A 20,513-nucleotide genomic window follows, 5' to 3' on the forward strand; every position below is an offset into this window, starting at 1 on the left:
TTATAAACTTACATAAAATATAAGGCAAATTATTTTTCATTATGAGTAATATATTTTAGTAGTCTGACCCTCTTAGAAAGGAGAGCTACTTTGGCATAAGGATTTTCTATAACATTTACAATGACTACAGTGGGAGTGCTTGCTATGAAATAAAGGTCACTCTGAATGCAGCAAGAAGGCATAGTAAACTGCTCATTTTTATATGAAAGAATAAAAAGAAATTATCTTATGTAACCCCAGTGGGTGTTATTGTGAAGGCCAGAGGTGGCCAAGTAGTATTCGATCCTTTTCTATTCTTCCTCCCATCGAAAAGCAAAGCTGTATGATTCCCAAGTTTCATTTTATCTTTTCCCTAGACATTGGTTTAACTTTCTTCTGGGCTTTCTTTGTTTCAGAAGATTTAATCAGTCACATCCTGTATAATAACTAGCTTGCTTTTAACCTAAACATCTTTTAATTTAAAATTTTTAAGGTTTTGAAGTTTATAAAAAATTTTTAAGTTAATTTTCTTAACTTTTTAAAGTGCCAAGAGATAATTTAAGAATTCTCAGGTTTTCCCAGTCTCTTTCCTGGTTATTTTATAGAATTTATATCAGATGAAAAAAGATTAATATATTAGTTCAGAGCCTCCAGTTAGGAAAATTTTTTAAATTTGGTTTTTTGCTCTAATTTAGAATTTGTGAATTTCAACTTAGCATTTCTCCTTTCCCCAGAATGAACGAAGTATACAAGACAAGTCATTATTCCCAAATCTGGTTTCTTTATATATGAAGCAAAATCAGGATACAAGTAGTGTTCAGGTAAAAGCAGTGTAAAAAGTATATAAGAGAGGAAGTTGGGGAAAGTAGACTTTTTGGAATTTTCCATCACTGCTTTGGTATACTTTGTTCTAGCCAGCAGGAATTTTGTAATCCATCTCAATCTCTTGCTTCCCTGTTACATGTAGCTTATATTTCCTTTATTTCTTCTTTAACCATATTTCCCTGGTGCTGTTCCAGTTCCTTTTGGTTAAGCTCCAGATGAGACTGGGGATACCATCTCATCCACTGCTGCTACTCTGGCTTAATTCATGCTACCCTTACTCCTTCCTCTCTGTTCTTTTGAATAAAGTACATATTTTTCAAAGATCCTGGATGTGACTTAAATCCTCCTTCTGGATCAAAGACTGTGATAGTTCAAATCACATTCCAGGCTGAGAGGAAATCCATATCCTTCTGAACCACAAATATCAGAATGCCAGTCAGTCCCCACCCCTCTATAACCTTTAAATTAATGTTGTACGTATTGTACCCTCGGTTATAAAATTGGAGGATTGGACAGATGATTTCTGAGGTTTCTTTTTGATGTAAACATTATAAGTCTATGACCTAAATTCAGAACATAGTGTTGTAGTAGATATGAGTCTACTTTGGAGTCAAGAAAATGTGGGTTGCATCATGTCCTGCTTTGGACACATACTTGCTCTGTGACTATGGCATATCACTTAATCTCTCAGAACACTGTGCACCAATTTGAAATCATAATTTGCAGAGTGATTGCTGATATGGGTTGACAAAAGTGATTTCTTTGCTGAGAATTCCCTCTGTCAATAAAATTACAGTGTCGACTAAATAAGATTATTTGAGGAAGAATATCACTTTGAATGATGATGCCATTGAAAGTAGCTCATTTTTCATGGTGCTTTTTCTTTTTTTTTTAAGAAGTCTGTTAATTGATTATCTCTCCCATGAAGGTCTATGATTTCTATTTATTTATAATTTTACTTTTAGGTGGGAACCGGGCTAAAGGAATGGGGAAAAAATGAGCAACTGAATTCAGATTTGTAGATATTTATATAATCCTAAATGAAATGAGGAAACAAGGAATGAAAGGACAAAAGAAAGTGTACAGGTGCACTTTGGGGTATATATTAAAATATAGAAATGAAGATTCTTTGTCATTTTTGGAGAGATCAAACGGACTATTTACCTAAGTTTAGTATATCATTGTGGCTCATTAGTTGCTGTGATTGCTAGTATTATATATAAATCTGATTTGTTATTCTTTTATTACTAAAATGATTTTTAGGCAGTTAGGTGGTATAATAGATAGAGTGCTGAGTTCAAATATGGCCTCAGACAATTATTAACTGTGTAACCCTCCATAACTCACTTAAGTTACCTCAGTTTCCTCATCTGTAAAATGAGCTGAAGAAGGAAATAGAAAACTACTCCAGTATTTTTGTCTAGAAAACCCCAGCTGGAGTCACAAAGAGTTGGACATGACTGAAACAACTGAACAATATAACAACAAAAATTATTTTCAGCCTGTTTGGCCTTTCAATAGCATTCCATATTGTTCTGTGTATTTTTCCTTACTGTGACATTAGGAAATGTGGTAGAATAGAAAAAGCATGGACATGAGTTCAAGTCTTGGTTCTGCCATTTACTTGCTAATTTTGTGCCTGGACAAGTCAGTGGTACTTTCTAAACTTCATCTGAAAAATGGAGATAAAAATACTTGGGCTAGCTCCCTAAGTGTTAGTAAAGTATTTTATAAACCCTAAGTATTATAAATACACCTTAGGAGCTTCAAAAACAATTAAGGAATTTTAATAATGATAACTAGTATTTATCTTATGCTTTAAAATTTACAAAGTGCTCTACATATGTTATTTCATTTGATCATCACAGTTACCTTGTGAAAGTGTAATTATGGATGAGGAAATGGAGCCAAGAGAAGTACAATGACTTGTTCAGGGCCAAAAAGCTAGGCTGTATCTAAGAACAGATTTGAATTCAAATTTTCCTGACTTTCTGTTTTCAGATAAAGTACTTTTTTTCACTCCACCACTTATATTATTGTGTACTGGAATACACAAAGAGAAAAGTTTAGGAATTCTAATTCCTGGAAATCTCTTTTAGACTAAGAATAGTGGTCAAGGCAAAAAATAAATATTGAATATATTATCAATTATTTAACTCTCCCAATATTTCTGTTAAACATATATTATAATAATCTATATCAAATTGCTTGGGTTCTTAAAGAGAGAAGAGGGTAAAGAAGAAAGGAAAAAATTTGGAACTCAAAATTAAAAAAAATGTTCAAAATTATTTTTACAATTAATTAGAAAAATCTATAAGTTTTTGCTTTAAAAGTAGATGGTTTTATCTTATTTTAAATTTTATTTATTTAATCTTTTTCCCAGTTACATTTATAACACTTTTTTTCATTTGTTTTTAAAAGTTTTGAGTTCCAGATTCTTTTTCTTATTCCTACTCCCCGGCCCCATTAAGAAATCATATATAAAGTTAAGCAAAACATTTCATATTGTGAAAGAAAACATAAATCTCCTACTTTAATTTTTTAAAAACTCAAGAAAGATAAAGTTAAAAACACAGAGAGAGAGACAGAGAAAGAGACAGAGAGACAGAGAGAGACAGAGACAGAGACAGAGACAGAAAGAGAGAGAGACAGAGACAGACAGACAGAGAGAGAGAGAGACAGAGAGACAGAGACAGAGACAGAGAAAGAGCGCTTCAGTGGGTATTCAGACACAATCAGTTTCTTCCCTGAATATGGGCAGAATTTTTCATAACTCCTTCAGAGTAGTAGTGGATGATTGTACTGCTGAGAATAGCAAACTTATTCACAGCTGGTCATCCCAGGACATTGCTATTATTTTGTATACAGTACATTCTACTTTTCTTGAGTTATTTGGAGGAAGTTCAGGTTTGTTTGTTTGTTTGTTTGTTTTTTTGAGAGCATCCTGCTCATCATTTCCCATAAAATGATAATATTCCATGACAATCACAAAGTACAATTTACTCAGCTATTCCCCAAATGATGACATCCCCTCGATTTCCAATTTTTTACCCTGAGAAAAAAAGCTGCTACCAATATTTTTGAATGTATAGATCATTTTTTTTAAATCTCTTTTGGTATTCATGCCTAGTAGTGATATTGTTAGGTCAAATGATATACATGAGATCATTTCTTCTGATCATTTATCAATTGAGGAATGGCTCTTATTTTTTTTTATAAATTTGACTCATTTCTCTCTACGTTTGAGAAATGAAGCCTATCAGAGAAACTTGCTTCAAAATTCCTTTTTATAATTACTATTGCAGTCAGTAACTATAGCAATCTAGTGTTTGACAAACCCAAAGATCCCAACTTTTGGGATAAGAATTCACCATTTGACAAAAATTGCTGGGGAAATTGGAAATTAGTATGGCAGAAACTAGGTACTGACCCATACTTAACACCATACACCAAGATAACGAACGTCAAAATGGGTCCATGATCTAGGCATAAAGAATGAGATTATAAATAAATTAAAAGAATATAGGATAGTTTACCTCTCAGACCTGTGGAGGAGGAAGGAATTTGTGACCAAAGAAGAACTAGAGATCATTATTGATCACAAAATAGAAAATTTTGATTATATTAAATTAAAAAGGTTTTGTACAAACAAAATTAATGCAGACAAGATTAGAAGGGAAATGATAAACTGGGAAAACGTTTTTTCAGTCAAAGGTTTAATAAAGGCCTCATTTCCAAAATATATAGAGAATTGACTCTAATATATAAGAAATCAGCCATTCTCCAATTGATAAATGGTCAAAGGATATGAACAGATAATTTTCAGATGAAGAAATTGAAACTATTTCTATAGCCATATGAAAAGGTGCTCCAAATTACTACTGATCAGAGAAATGCAAATTAAGACAACTTTGAGATACTACTACACATCTGTCAGATTGGCTAACATGGCAGGAAAAGACAATGACCAATGGTGGAGGGGATATGGGAAAACTGGGACACTGATACATTGTTGGTGGAACTGTGAACAGATCCAATCATTCTGGAGAGAAATTTGGAACGATGCTCAAAAAGTTATCAAACTGTGCATACCCTTTGATCTAGCAATGTTACTATGAGGTTTATACCTCAAAGAGATCTTTAAAAAGGGAAAAAGACTTGTATGTGCAAAAATGTTTGTGGCAGCTCTTTTTGTAGTGGCTAGAAGCTGGAAATTGAATGGATGCCCATCAATTAGAGAATGACTGAATAAAATGTGGTATATGAATGTTATGGTATATTATTGTTCTATAAGAAATAATCAGCAGGATGATTTCAGGGAGGCCTGGAGAGACTTACATGAACTGATGCTAAGTGAAATAAGCAGAACTAGGAGATCATTATACACTTCAACAACAATACTATATGATGATCAAATCTGATGGAAGATGAAATGATTCAAACCAGTTCCAATTGTTAAGTAATGAAGAGAACCAGCTACACCCAGTAAAAGAACTATGGGAAATGAGTGTGGACCACAACATAGCATTTCCATTCTATCTGTTATTGTTTGCTTGCATTTTTATTTTCCTTCTCAGCTTGTTTTTATATTCTTTCTAAATCCGACTTTTTTTGTGCAGCAAGATAACTGTATAAAATATGTATAAATATGTTGTATTTAACATATTTAACTTGTATTGGATATCTACCCTCTAGGGAAGGGGGGGGGGGAAGGAGATGAAAAGTTGGAACAGAAAGTTTCGCAAGGGTAAATGATGAAAAATTACCTGTGTTTTGTAATATGTTTTGTATGTTTTGTAAATAAAAAGCAATAAAAAAAGAAAAGAAAAAGCTTTATATAATTACTATTGCAACTATATTTTCCCCCATTTATTCTATTCTCACTCTCCTTTTACCCTGTCCCTCCTCAAAAGTATTTTACTACTGACCACTCCCTTCCCTGACATTCTCTTTTATCACCCTTCCCCCTTCTTATTCCCTTCCTATTTTCTCTTATTTATTTCTAAATAAGAAGAATTTCTATACCCTTATTGAAAAATATGTGATTTCCTCTTTGAGCCAATTTTGATGAAAGTAAGGTTTACTCACTCACTCTCTCCTCCCCCTTTTCCTTCCACTGTAAAAGCTTTTTCTTGCCTCTTTTTATGACAGATAATTTGCATTCCACTTCTCCCTTTCCTTTTCTCTTAGTACATTCCTCTCTCATCCCTTAATATCATTTTTGTAGATATTATGATTTTATATTCTACTCATACCTATGCTCTCTGTGTATCTATACTTCTTCAAACAGCCATAATAATGAGAAAATTCTAAATGGGTTCAAGTATCTTTGTCCCATGTAGTAATATAAACAGATAAACCTTATTAAGTCTCTTATAATATCACTTTTCTGATTACCTCTTCATTCTTCTCCTGAGTCCTGTATTTGAAAATCAAATTTTCCATTCAGCTCTTGTCTTTTCATCATAAATGCTTAAAAATCCTTTATTTCATTGAATTACCATCTTTTCCCAAGAATTATATTTAGTTTTTCTATATATATATTATATATATATGATTTTTGGTTGTATTCTTTCTGGAATATAATCCAAGCCCTCCAGGCCTTTAATGTAGAATCTGCTAAATGTTTTATTATCTTGCTGTGACTTCACTATACTTTGTTTCTTTTTGATTGCTTGTAATATTTTCTACTTGTCCTAGGAGTTCCAGAATTAGGCTGTAATATTCATGGAAATTTTCAGTAGATCTCTTTCAGGAAGTGATCAGTGGATTCTTTCAGTTTTTATTTTACCCTCTGGTGCTAGAAATATCAGGACAGTTTTCCTTCATAATTTCTTGAAAGAGGATATCCAAACTTTTTTGTATAGATGAATAATTTTAAAATTATCTCTCCTAAATCTATTTTCCAGGTCAGTTGTTTTTCCAATGACATGTTTCACATTTTTTTCTATTTTTTTTCATTTTTATTGGTTTTGTTTTATTGTATCTTGATTTCTTATAATGTCATTAGCTTCCATTTACTCAATTCTAATTTTTAGGAATAATTTTCAACAGTGCGCTTTTGTATTTTCTTTCCCAACTGGCCAGTTTTGTTATTTTAAGGCATTCTTCTCCTTAATAGCTTCTTGTATATCCTTTTGCACCTCTTTCAATTCTTTTTCCTAATTTTCCCTGTGGCTCTCTTGCTTGATTTTCAAAATTCCTTTTGAGTTCTTCCGTGGCTTGAAAGCAATTCTTATTTTTCTTGGAGATTTTGGATGTAGGAGCTTTCACTTTGTTATCTTGTCTGACTGTGTCTTTTGATCTTTCTTGTCACCACAGCAGCCTTCTATGGCCAGAAACTTTTTTGGTTATCTGCTCATTTTCCTAGCCTTTTAACTCTTTGGTTTTGGGTTGTTTTTTTTTTTTGTTTTTTGTTTTTTTGTTTTTAATTAAAGCTTTTTATTTACAAAGCACATGCATGGGTAATTTATCCAACATCGACTCTTGCAAAATCTTCTGTTCTAAATTTTTCCCTCCTTTCCTCCACCCCCCTCCCCTAGCTGGCAGGTAATCCAATACACATTAAATATGTTGAAATACATGTGAAATCTAATATATGTATACATATTTATACAATTATCTTGCTGCACAAGAAAAATAAGATCAAGAAGGAAGAAAAAAACTGGGAAAGAAAACAAAATGCAAGCAAATATAAACACAGAGAATGACAATGCTATATTGTGTACAACACTTTTTTTCCATGGTTCTCTTTCTGGGTGTAGATGGCTCTCTTCATCACTGAACAAGTGGAACTAGTTTGAATCATCTCAGTGTTAAAGAGAGCCACGTCCATGAGAATTGATTGTCATATACTCTTGTTGCCATGTATAATGATCTCCTGGTTCTGCTCATTTCACTTCGCATCAGTTCATGTAATTCTCTCCAGGCCTTTCTGAAATCATCCTGCTGGTTGTTTTCTCACAGAACAATAATATTCCATAACATTCATATACCATAATTTATTCAGCCATTCTCCAGTTGATGGGCATCCACTCAGATTCCAGTTTCTGGCCACTACAAAGAGGGCTGCCACAAACATTTTTGCACATGTGGGTACCTTTCTTTCCTTTAAAATCTCTTTGGGATATAATCCCAGTAGAAACATTGCTGGATCAAAGGGTAACTTCGTTTGATAACTTTTTGAGCGTAGTTTCAAAATGTTCTCCAGAATGGTTGGATCTGTTCACAACTCCACCAACAATGTATCAGTATCCCAGTTTTACCACATCTCCTCCAACATTCTTCATTATCATATTGACTAAGATGACAGGACTGCATTTCTCTGATCAATAGTGATATGGAGCACCTTTTCATGTGACTACAAATAGTTTCAATTTCTTCATCTGAAAATTGTCTATTCATATCCTTTGAACATTTATCAACTAGAGAATGGCTTGAACTATTATAAATTTGAGTCAATTCTCTCTATATTTTACAAATGAGGCCTTTCTCAGATCTTTTGAATGTAAAAATGTTTTCCCAGTTTATTGCTTCCCTTCTAATCTTATCTGCATTAGTTTTGTTTGTATAAAAACTTTTTAACTTAATATAATCAAAATTATATATTTTGTGATCAATAACAATCTCTAGTTCTTTGGTCACAAATTCTTTCTTCCTCCACAGATCTGAGAGGTAAACTATCCTATGTTCTTCTAATTTGTTTATAGTATCACTCTTTATGTCTAGATCATGAACTCATTTCAACCTTATCTTGGTATACAGTGTTAGGTGTGGTACTTTCTGCCATACTAGTTTCCAATTTTCCCAGCAGTTTTTGTAAAATAGTGAATTCTTAGGTGGGGCTTTTGGGTTTTTCAAATACTAGTTGCTATAGTCAATGACTATTTTGTCCTGTGACTCTAACCTATTCCACTGATGAACTTCTCTATTTCTTAGCCAATACCAGTGATTTTAGTCTCCTTGGGTTCTTCTCTTCCACCATAAAAGTTGTCTATTGTCAGAGTCCTCTTCACTTTTTTACTCTTTTTTTTTTTTTTTTTTTTTTAATTAAGGTCTGCTTTTAGGGCAGGAGAGATTTTCCAAGCTTCCTCTACAAGCAGAAGCTTGCTCTATAAGTGGCTGCTGGGAGGTTGGGTCAGTGCTGATTCACTCCTGGTGTTGGTTGGGTGTGGCCAGGTCCCAGGAGATTCTGGCATTTTGGAGTTCGCTATTGATCTTTTGTGTTTGTGTTGGAAGTTTTATAACTTCTCTGCTGATCTATGGCTTGCAATCAGGGCAGAGTGCCCAACACTGCTGTAGATTACTTCCTGCACATTCCTCCCTGTAGATTGTCCCCCATGCAAAGTCTGCACCATCCTGGGACCCTGCACTGTCTGCACTGGCATCTGTGCTCAGCTGCTTATGCTGGTTGCCTACATCAGTTTCCGTCTGTTTCCTCCCCGTAGATTCTCTGCCACATGGAATCTGCACCACCAGAGGACTCTGCACTGTCTGTGCTGGTATTTTTGCTCAACTGCTTATGCTTTGCTGCCTCCCTCCCATTTCCAATTGAAACAGACCTTTTTTGGAGATCTTCAAAATAATCTTTTGTTGGTAATTTGTTGCACTCCCAATATTTGTGGGTTCTGCCAGTCCAGAACTAATTCAGAGGCTGGATTTGCTAATAAGTCTGAGAGTTGTAGAGAAGGTCAGAGTGTAGAGAAGATGACGTGTGTCATCTCCACCATCTTGGCTCTGCCCCCTCAAATCAGCTCCTTTAATCTTTGTTAAAGTAGGGCTTAGTTTCCAGCATGGAGGGTGTTCTGTGTTCTGTGTGTCCTAAAAATGGTTATATGAAGATATAAGAGGAAAAAAATCTGAGAAAATGGACATAACGAGATTATAAATGAGATTTTCTTTTCCATGCTTACATTACTTTTTTGTGATTTTTCCATTTCAGTTAAAAATGAATGTCATCCCAAGAGAAGTGAAGGATGTGACCATTTTTGTCACCCAGGAGAGGAAGTTTTTATGTGCAGTTGTGCAAAGGGTTATAAACTTGGAAAGGATCTCAGATCATGTATTCCAAACGGTAAGTATACAAATCAAAAATGAAAAAAATCAAATGAAAAAATCAAAAATGAAAAAAAAAAAAAAGAAAAAATGGACTCAATCAAACTTTAGTACTACAGGTTAAACCAGAGGTGTCAAACATGCACCATAGGCCACATACAGCCCACAATATTCCTAAGCATGGCCTGAAGCAGATTACAATGGAGTGGAAAATAACTAACAAAATAAACAAAAATACAATAAAATATAGATAACAATAACATTCCATTTTAAAACTAAGTCAGTATGTAACCTATAATGATTCTTATGTATGGTTTAGCAGCCCTTGTTTTAATTTGAGTTTGATACCACAGTGTTAGATAATTTCTTATCTGTATGTACCAAGGTTTTTCCCTTCTATTTCATAAATGATGATCTAAAAATTATAAAGTTTGACCCATTTTATTGTTAGGAAAAACTATCTTTCCTCATGGAAGGATACCAAGTCAGCAAACTTCAGTTTCATGATGGAAAAAAGGGTAAAATCCATCAAACTCTACTGATTATTATGTTGATTATTATTGTTATTATATTTATTATGGGACAATATATTACATTACACTATGCCATATTATATAAATTACAAATTCCTTGAAGTTTTATGACTAATATTGTCTAGATCCTATAAAAGAATGAGTGAAAATCAATATTAGATTTTAAATATTAATGAATAAATGTTTTATAACAACATAAGAAATTTACCTTTCATACAGATTTCAATGACTTTTCTTCATGTTTTTCATGTTCTTCTTACTGAAGAAAAGTGTGCATGTGGAATCCTCAGATCTAAAAGTAACGTGACATTGAAGGATGACCAACTGACTCTCCAAAATTTTCCATGGCAGGTAAATGTAAAACCATTTTTAATAAACATTAAAGATCCTGTGTGTAGTTATGTGTGTATTCACATGTGTTGCTGACGATAAGTCATTCTTCAACATGTACCATTCTGTGAAACCCATTTGGGATTTTCTTCTCAAAAATTCTGGAATGGTTGGCATTTCTTTCTCTATCTCTTTCTGCTTCCCTTCTAATCTTAGCTGTATGGGATTCTTTATGCAAAATCTTTTTAATTTAATGTAACCAAGTTTTCCTATTTTATATTTCATAATCATCTGTAAGTTGTTCTTTGGCTTTAAATTCCTTCCTTCTTCACAGATCTGAGAGGTAGACTATCTCTGGTTCTCCTAATATGCTTATAGTATCATCCTTCATATCTAAATCATGAACCTTATCTTGGTGTAGGATGTTAGATGTTGGTTAATGCCTAATTTTTGCCATATGACTTTCCAGTTTTCCCAGCAATTTTTGTCAAATGGTGAGTTCTTCTCCAGGAAGCTGGAATCTGGGTTTATCAAACATTAGTTTACCGTAGTTGTTAACTCTTGTGTGTTATGTACCTAACTTATTCCACTGATCCTTTACTTTATTGTTTAGCCAATATCAAATGGTTTTGATGACTGTACTTCATAATATAGTTTTAATAGATCTTTTTTCTTTACTTCAAAAAAAGCATGTTGAGGCAATGTCCATATCACTTAAACTTTTGAGTGCTTTCCCCCCTTCAACTAAGACATCCTCTAAATTCCGAGTTTGGTACCTTTCAGTGAATGTATTCTACCCAAGAATAAAATAAGGTAATATCCACTTAATATGTGTGTGTGACAAAAATGACGCTGAAGTAAATTTTTGATGATTTTCCACCTTTTAATATTGTCTGCAATCACAATGTCCTTTAGCTGTTCCCATACAATGTCAAGTGATTGTAGTTTGCCATGTGATAATGGTCTTTTAAATCCTTTGACGTTTTCCTATTTAATAAGATAGGAATTTTTTCAACGTAGGGATGTGTACTGCATAGTCAAGCATGGTAGGTAGATGTCCTATTTTGGTTCTCTTCCTATCTCTCTAATCCCTTTTACATAATTGTTCTTTTTTTGATCATTCATCCTCTCTCTATTTCTCCCCCCACCTTTTAGTATTTATTCCCATGACTTCAATGATTCCCTTCTATGAAGATGATTTATAATTCTATAGAATCATAGAATTAAGAGATGAAAAGAGCCTTAGAGTTCACCTAGCCCATGGTATTCTTTAATTGGGCTCCATAGACCATCCCCCTCTCCAAAGCTTTCCTGAGTAGATCTTAGGGAGTCTGAATTTAGATGAGAAGAAAACTACATCTTTATTTATTTCTAGAGAGACAATCAGGATCACATAGCTAGTAAATGTCTGAGGTCAGATTTGAACTCAGGTCCTCCTGACTCCAAGGCTGATGGTTTATTCCCTGTGCCGTCTAGCTGTCCCTTACATCTTTGTTTCAATATAATTGGCTTCTGTTGTAATCTTATTATTTTTAACGTATCATTCTGAGAAATAATCCACATATTTCACCAAACTGCCAAAGGGGCCCATAAGGTTAAAAACTTTAACTTTAAAATTTAGCTAAACTCCAAGTTTTATAATGACAGTATAGTGACATAGCATGTATGTATATACATATATATGTATGTATAGTTTTTTAAAGGAAAAAAAAGAACCACATAGAAAAATATCATCAATATTTTTAAAGACTTATAGACATGTTTAATGAGTCAACTAGCATTAATTAAGTACCAACTATGTTCTATTTTCTTTCTTATATCATTATGGTTAAAAAGCAAGGCCACTAAATTTCATTATCTTCTTTAAGAAATTGCATTTTTTTCTGCATTTAAAGGTAATTGTAGGACGTAAAAATCATTTTAAATTAAAATACCACTTGAATTTTTAATGTTTTTTTTTCTCCCTCAACTGAGAATTTGGTAACTTTCCATGAATATACTTACCTTAGAATAAAAAAGGCAGTATCTACTGAATAGTTGTAAGAGACAAAAATTATACCGGACTAAATTTTTGACACCCCTCATTATCATTTTTATTATGACTACATTGATTTTAATACTGGCTGCATCTTTAAAATATCATTTTTGGAAAAAAATATGGATCACAGTTTTAAAATCAAGACTTTAAGGCCAATCCTCTAATTTTACATATGAAGAAATGAGGTCTGAAGGGGGCTAAATAATTGGCTAGAGTAAGCAAATGTCTGAGGCAAGTGCAGACATTGTCTCAAAGTTGGAGGGAGGAAGAAATGAAATCTTTAATATATATTGTAGTTAATAGTCTTTACTAAATAACCATGTCTTTTTTAAAGGTCAAATTAACAAATTCACAAGGAAAGGACTTCTGTGGTGGTGTTATAGTACAGGAAAATTTTGTGTTGACTACAGCAAAATGTTCACTGCTATATGGAAACATCAGTGTGAAGCTAAGTAAGTAATTATTACTGTCACTCCATCAATTTTTACAAGTACTGAAAGTAAAATTTTTGAATAAAATTAATTTGGAGTAATAAAAGGTCTATAATCTCAAGACAAATAATTTTTAAAGGCAGAATGAAGGGGGGAAATAGTGTTTCAAGACAAAATTACATTACATTATAAGCAATCATCAAAACTATTTGGTCTGATTTTTAAAATAGAAAAATAATAGAAATAAAAATGGAAGAGATTAGATAAGCAGAATCAGAAATAACTGAACTCAAGAAACCAGTGATGGATAAATTCAAGAACATAAACAGAAATGGGCAAGAAATCTCTATTTAATAATACTTCTGGGGCAAACTGACATTGTTTGACAGAAACAAAGTTTAGACCAACAACTTATATCATGTAGTACAATAAACAAAAAATGAAAAAAATGGAGATAAAAGTTGAATATCTTTGTGACAAAAAAATTAGAAAGGGAATGAAATCAATTACCTTTCATAACTCTATCTGGGACAGAATTCATTATTACTTTATTGTTGGGATTTGGAATATACTTTCATAGGATTAATAGTTTATCTTTCTGGCCTCAGACACAACACTTAGTTAGTTGTATGACCTTGGGCAAGTCCAATTACCTTGCAAAAATAAATATAACCTTTTATATCTGTTACATATCTATTTGGAGTGATATATGGTATAAGATATCAGTCTGACCCTAATTTCCTCCAGAATGTTTTCCAGTTTTTTTTAGCAATGCTTGTTGAATATCGACTCTTTACCCCAGTAATTGTTATCTTGGGCTATATGGAATACCTTGATACGATGTTTAGTTTCTTATGGGTCTTGACAAATGATGAACAAAGATAATGATGAAAAGGCAGCATAAAAACAGGTCTATTCTACACTTTTATTGGAGATGTGAGTTAGTCCAACAATTCTACAAAACAATTATTTCACCAAAATATTCATAACAGAATTTTTTTTGTCAAGTCAACAAAAATTTATTAATTCCATATTATATTCCAGACACTATCCTATGAGCTGGGGATATAAAAACAATCCCTGCCCTCAAAGAGTTTACATTCTAATAGAGAAAAACAAGACACAAAAGGAAGCTGAGAAGTAGAAGAGGAGATCTGGTACCTGGAAGGGTCAAAGTGGAGAAAGAAGTCCTTTTTTGTCTTATGCATAGGAAAATGCCCATTTTATTTGGTGTTCATTGAATTAAGACTAGAGACAGGTAGGTGTCATTGTAAACAGAGTGTCTAGCTCAGAGTGAGAAAGACTCATCTTCCTAAATTTGAAATCTGGTCTCAGACACTATCTGTATGACCCTGGGCAAGTTACTTAACTGTCTCAATTTCCTCATCTATAAAATGAGCACTAGAAGGAAATGGCAAACTATTCCAATGTCTTTGCCAAGAAAAACCCAAATAAGATCACGAAAAGTCAGCCATAACTGAAAATAACTGAACAACAAAGTTCAGGAAAAAATTAAATAGAAAAAAATTTTATGCCATTATAAAGATAGGTGGTAATTTAAACATTATTAAACATTATTTAACATTGGGAGATATCCTTAAGTCACTATACATTTTTTGTTGTTGTTAAATTTTTTTCAATTGTCAAGTGTTTGATTTTTCCCTCCTATTTTCCTTAGCACTGAAAATAAAAACAAACAAAAAAAATAAAATAAAATAAAATAAAAACAAAACCCTTATACAAATAAGTATAATCAAGCAAAACAAATTCTCATTTTAGCCATGTCTACAAACGAGTGTCTCATTTGATTAATCAATTTATTGTTCAGTAAATAGACAGCATTTATTATTACTGGTTCTCTGACATAATGATGGATCATTTCATCGATCACTTTTCTTAAGTCTTTCAAAACTGCTAATTTTTACAATCTTGATGTTATTTTATAAATTGTTCTCCAGGTTCTTCTCTCAAGTATTTTGCATAAGTTTATATAAGTCTGAATTTTCATCATTTCTTATAGCACAATAGAATTCCACTGCATTCATAAACCATATTATTTTTCCAGTATTACCCAGCTGATAAATACTGGGTTAGCTTCCAATTCTTTGACACAAAACGAAAAACTGGCACAAGTATTTTTGTACAAATAGGACTTTTCTCTTTTCCTTTGAACTCTTTAAGGAATAAGTCCAATAGCATCACCGGGTCAAGAGACAAGCACAATTTAGTAATTTATTTGAAATAGTTCCAGATTGCTTTCCAGGATGGCTGAATCAATTCACAGCTCCACGTGGCAACAACAATGCATTAAAGCACTTTTTTCTACAGCCCTGCTAACAAGTCATTTTCTATTTTTGTCAACTTTGCCAGTTTAATGGATATAGACAGAGGCAACTAAGTAGCATAATGCTGTGCCTGAAATCAGGAAGCTCTGATTCAAGTCTAGTCTCAAACACTAGCTGTGTGACCATGAACTCAGTTTCCTGAATTGTAAAGTGATGTTAATAATAGCACCTACATCTCAAGGCTATTGTGAGGATTATATGAAATACCACATAGTGGGTACTATATAAATATTTATTCTCTCTCATCCCCATTCTCTGAAAACTGCACATGCATTTTTTGACCACTTCTCAATTGGCAACTGGCTCCTATTCTTACAAATTTGAATATTTTGGAAATGAGACTTTATTTAAAAAAAAAAAAAAAAAACTTGCTACGAAAGTTTTTCCCCAGTTAATTTTCATCCTAATCTTAGCCACACTGAATTTGTTTATCCAAAAAAAATTTTTTAACTTTATGTAATCAAGATGGTCTATTGATAATCTGTAAGATTATCTTTCTTGCTCTTCTAATTTATTTAATGATATGACCTTTTATATCTGGGTCATAAATCCTTTTGGAGCTTGTCTTGGGAAATGATCTGTGCTGTTGGTTACAAAACTTATCTCTATTTATCTAGAAGCAGCGAATCCAAGAGGGCCCTAAAACTGAGGCCTCTAGGTAACCTTAATCAGAGCCAGATTGAAAGAAAAAGAATATAGGAAGAAATCTTTTCAGAAACTCAGGACAGAAACATCTCTAAATGGGGTAATTGTCAAAAATACTGTTTTGCATGGTTTTTGCATACTGTCCACAGTCTAACATTCAGATCTAAATGAACTTAAACACATACTACTCTTCCCTGTTGCAGAATTCTAACTAGTGAGTTAATTGACTTCTTAGGGTTGATCTTGTGAACTCAAGCTCTTTGGAGTAAACTGATCATTTATCAAACAAGGAGAGGATCTGGTTCTGAACCTTTTTTTAGGAAAATATACAGCTTCCATGAAAGTTGTACCCTTCTAGCCATATGGCACAATGGATTCAAAGATGGATTTGTCAGGAAGTTCTGAGTACAAATTTAGCCATAGTAGTTGTGAGATCTTGGGCAAGTCACTGTACTTCTCAGGGTTGTTGCAAGGATCAAATGAAATAACATGTCAAGTGCTCTGCAAACCTTAAAATATTATATAATTTCTAGTTATTATTGTTATTTTAAATTTTGATGTTGTGTAAGATTTGGCAAATTCCATGAACTTGGAAAGACTTTAAGTACATTTCTAGTGGCTTGCTTGAAAATCTGCTGCTTGAGAAAGGGTTTAGCAAATAAATAGAGAGAGGCACATCAATATCACTAAATGATGGATTCTTGAGGGGCCCAATGATGAAGTCATATAAGTGTTAAACTTGAAATAAAGGGACCTGGATTTAAAATTTTTTTATTAATTTTATAATTATAACATTTTTGAGAGTACATATGCATAGATAATTTCTTACAACATTATCCCTTCTGTTCTGAATTTCCCCTCCTTCCCTCCACCCCCTCCCCTAGATGGCAGGCATTCCCATACATATTAAATATGTTATAGTATATCCTAAATACAATATTTTATGTGCAGAACCAAATTTTGTTGTTGTTGTTGTTGTTGTTGCAAAGGAAGAAAAACAAAAAATGCAAACAGTTTACACTCATTTCCCAGTGTTCCTTCTCTGGGTGTAGCTGATTCTGTCTATCATTGATCACTGAATTAAAATTGTTATTCTGCCAAAAGTAAATGTTGTGAAATTTTAAAGAATAAGTATGGTTAAAAAGAAATGAGAAGTAGACCACTAGCCCTGAAGTTAGGAGCACCTGAGTTTAAATCCAGCCTCAGACACTTAATTATTCCTAGCTGTGTGACCCTGGGCAAGTCACTTAACCCTAATTGCCTCAGGGGAAAAATTATAAAAGATAAAAGAAAAAGAAAGAAAGAGATGAGATCCTTCATCCTCACTCCTGCAGTGGTAGGAAGTCCACAAGTATTGTACTTTATGTACATTTTCAGGATTTTCCAGTGTATTGATCATTTAATCTGATTTTTTTCCTCTTCTTTTTCTTCTTAAAAACTTGTCATATGGGATTGCTCATGGGAGAGGGAGAGGGAAGGATATTAGGGGAAAATATGACAGAAAAAACAAAACTCTTCAATAGAAATTAACTTTAAAAAATGTTCATTTCCACTTGTCACATGTGTGACCTTAGGCATGTCACTTCATTTTACTTGGTCTCAGATTCCCTATAAAATAATAGTGGGGGCAGATAAGTGGCACAGTAGGTAGACCATCAACCCTTAAGTCAGGAGGACCTGAGTTCAAATATGGTCTCAGACACTTAATACTTCCTAGCTGTGTGACCTTGGGCAAGTCACTTAACTCCAACTGCCTCAGGGAAAAAATAAGTGATAGGACTAGATGTCCCCTGAGGTCTCTCTCAGCTCTAACTCTGTGACTCTTAAAAAATAACTCTTCAAAAAGTTATTTCTGAATCATCAATTTTCAGATTATCCTGTTCATGTGCTAGTTCAGGCTTTGATTTTTTTTCCTCCCAACTTATCACCCCAAAAATGAATTTCAATGAAGAGGAGGTAAAACTGTGAAGTCTTTATTTACTTTAAATTCTGATGGGGATGAGAAGGAAGAGAAATATAACAAGACCAGATTTGAGTTTTTGTTAAATCATAATAAACCTCTATCTCTTTACTATGTATAAATGGAGGCCACAAGGTTAGGAGACAACTAACTGACATAGATAGTCTCTGTAGGTACTGTGCTATTGAAGATAGAATCATATAAGAAATAACAGTTGTTTGGGATTGAATTCTCTTAGTTTTGGAAATTTTTTATATTTTTCTAAAGTGACCTGTGATTATGTCATTACTAAACAGGTGCAGATAGTGTATCAGGAGTCCCACTGGAGATAAAAATAAAGAACAAGCATGTGCACATGAGATATGATCAAGAAATGGGACAGAACAACCTAGCATTGCTAGAGCTTAATGAGCCCATTCAATGTCACAGCAATGGACTTCCTATCTGTATCCCTGAAAAGGATTTTGCAGAACATATTTTGATTCCAGAGAAAATGAACATTGTCAGTGGCTGGCCATTCAATGGAACAGAAGTGGGTGATTCATTGATTGATTTGCCCAGTGTACATTTTGATAATGAGAAATGTGAAGAAACACTCAATGTGACAATTACAACAAGGTTATTTTGTGAACAAAGCAAAGCATCAGTGGACTGGCAGTTGGTAGAGGGAAGTATTGTCATGGCTAAACACAAAGGCACTTGGTTTTTGATTGGTATTATGGTCTCTTTACCAACTGAAAATTTAAGACCAATATATCTTTTCACTAAGATTTCAAGATATTCAATATGGTTTGAACAAATAATGCAGTAATGGAAAAAGAAGTGGATAGAAAGAATAAATTCTGTGGAAAAATGTGAAATTTATAACTATGATCCTGAGTTGATCATAAATTGGCAATATTGCTACAGAATTTTATACTTGGAAAATTCTTCTTCTCCCCAAATCCCATTTCTGCCTGGTGCTCATTCTTTACAGCCCAGATAACCAGCCAAATATGGTTTAACACAAAAAATAATCTCTTCCATCCAATCAGAAATTATCTTTCTTCAGACCTTACCCTCCAGGAGGACAGGAAATGTACGTAACAACATGTTTTTTTGTACTTAAAAATTTTTTGAACCAAACTAGCAAATACTGTAAAATAGATCCAAAATCTATTGTTTTAGAAAACTGTACAATAATTTATTTCTCTTTACTTTGTAGTTTTACAATTCAGATGAGATGAAATTAAATTCTTTAAAAAGTAGTAAAATTCAGGGATCCCCTAAAATGAAATGTTTATGAGAACTATACATAAAAAGATATAAACAATATTAATCAAAGTACTTTTTAAAAAGTGACCTGTTTCAAATCCATACATAGAAGAATAAAGCATACTTTTTCTCCTCCACTTAATTCTATTTTGACACTTCACTGTGTGGCATGTGGGTGATCAAGAGCTGTGACAGTAGAACAGAAGTTTATCAATCCCACCAAAGTAGAAAATCTCTAAGGGTAGGCCTGGCAATAGATTACATGTCTATTATCTGAGGAACATACTGACTAAGTTTTAAGGGGGGGAGTGATATATTACCAAAAGTTGCTCACTAAATCATGATTTTTTTCCAAGTTACAGCAACTTTTGAAATTAAAGTATAGAAGGGTTAGGATTAATGATCTGAATTAGTGGGAGAAATCATGGAGTTGTGAAGCATGAAAGCAAATACACATGTTGTTGACATAAGAGGTAGTATGGAGTATTGAATATGAAGCTTCTCCAAAGCCAAGACCTGAGTTTGAATTCATTTTAAATCACTGTCTCTCTCATTGTTCTAGGAAATTCTCTAAGACTATAACTTGCAGAAAAGGTACAGGTCCACATTGATAGAAAAATTTCCTCACCCAAAGTTCCTCTACACCAGTGAAGTCCCAATCCCAATCCCATGCCCATAGATAGTCAAGTGAATGAATGGAAAGCGCAGATAAATCTAATTATTAAAAACAAAAACAAAAAACTACTACTACTAATAGCTAACATGTGTATGACATGTTAAGGTTTGCAAAGGACTTCATATGACTTATCTCACTTGATTGTAATTAAGTACCCACTTTATAAGTGGGAAATTGATTATTAGAAAAGTTAAATGATTTGTCCACTCATGTGGCAAATAAATGAAGCAGATTTCAAATTCAGGTCTTTTATTCAATTCATTGCATCAGACAGAGGTTTCAAACATGAAGCGAATGGCATTCCCAAGTGCACAGAGATAAAAATGTAACTGGGAAATATTTAGCAAAATAAAAAATTCAATAAAATATATTGTCAATATGTGATTTTCCAAAGCAATATGGACCCATGGGAATCCTTATCTTTAGTAGTCATGAGGCGCACA

General features: G+C 33.2%; 1 protein-coding gene across 2 annotated transcripts in view; it reads left to right on the top strand.

Annotated features, from left to right (window-relative positions):
* The window catches only part of PROZ (protein Z, vitamin K dependent plasma glycoprotein), a 32,127-nt gene extending 12,596 nt beyond the window's left edge, over window positions 1-19,531 (top strand). For both annotated transcript variants that reach the window (XM_074299569.1, XM_074299570.1), the window contains exons 5-8: window positions 9,746-9,877; window positions 10,657-10,742; window positions 13,094-13,211; window positions 18,437-19,531. In XM_074299569.1, coding sequence (XP_074155670.1) covers window positions 9,746-9,877; window positions 10,657-10,742; window positions 13,094-13,211; window positions 18,437-18,951 — 851 coding nt within the window. In that variant the 3' untranslated portion in view covers window positions 18,952-19,531. The remainder of the gene's footprint in view (window positions 1-9,745; window positions 9,878-10,656; window positions 10,743-13,093; window positions 13,212-18,436) is intronic.
* Window positions 19,532-20,513: the final 982 nt, after the last annotated feature.

Source organism: Sminthopsis crassicaudata, chromosome 3 (assembly GCF_048593235.1).
Source record: "Sminthopsis crassicaudata isolate SCR6 chromosome 3, ASM4859323v1, whole genome shotgun sequence".
Classification (NCBI taxonomy): Eukaryota; Metazoa; Chordata; class Mammalia; order Dasyuromorphia; family Dasyuridae; genus Sminthopsis; species Sminthopsis crassicaudata.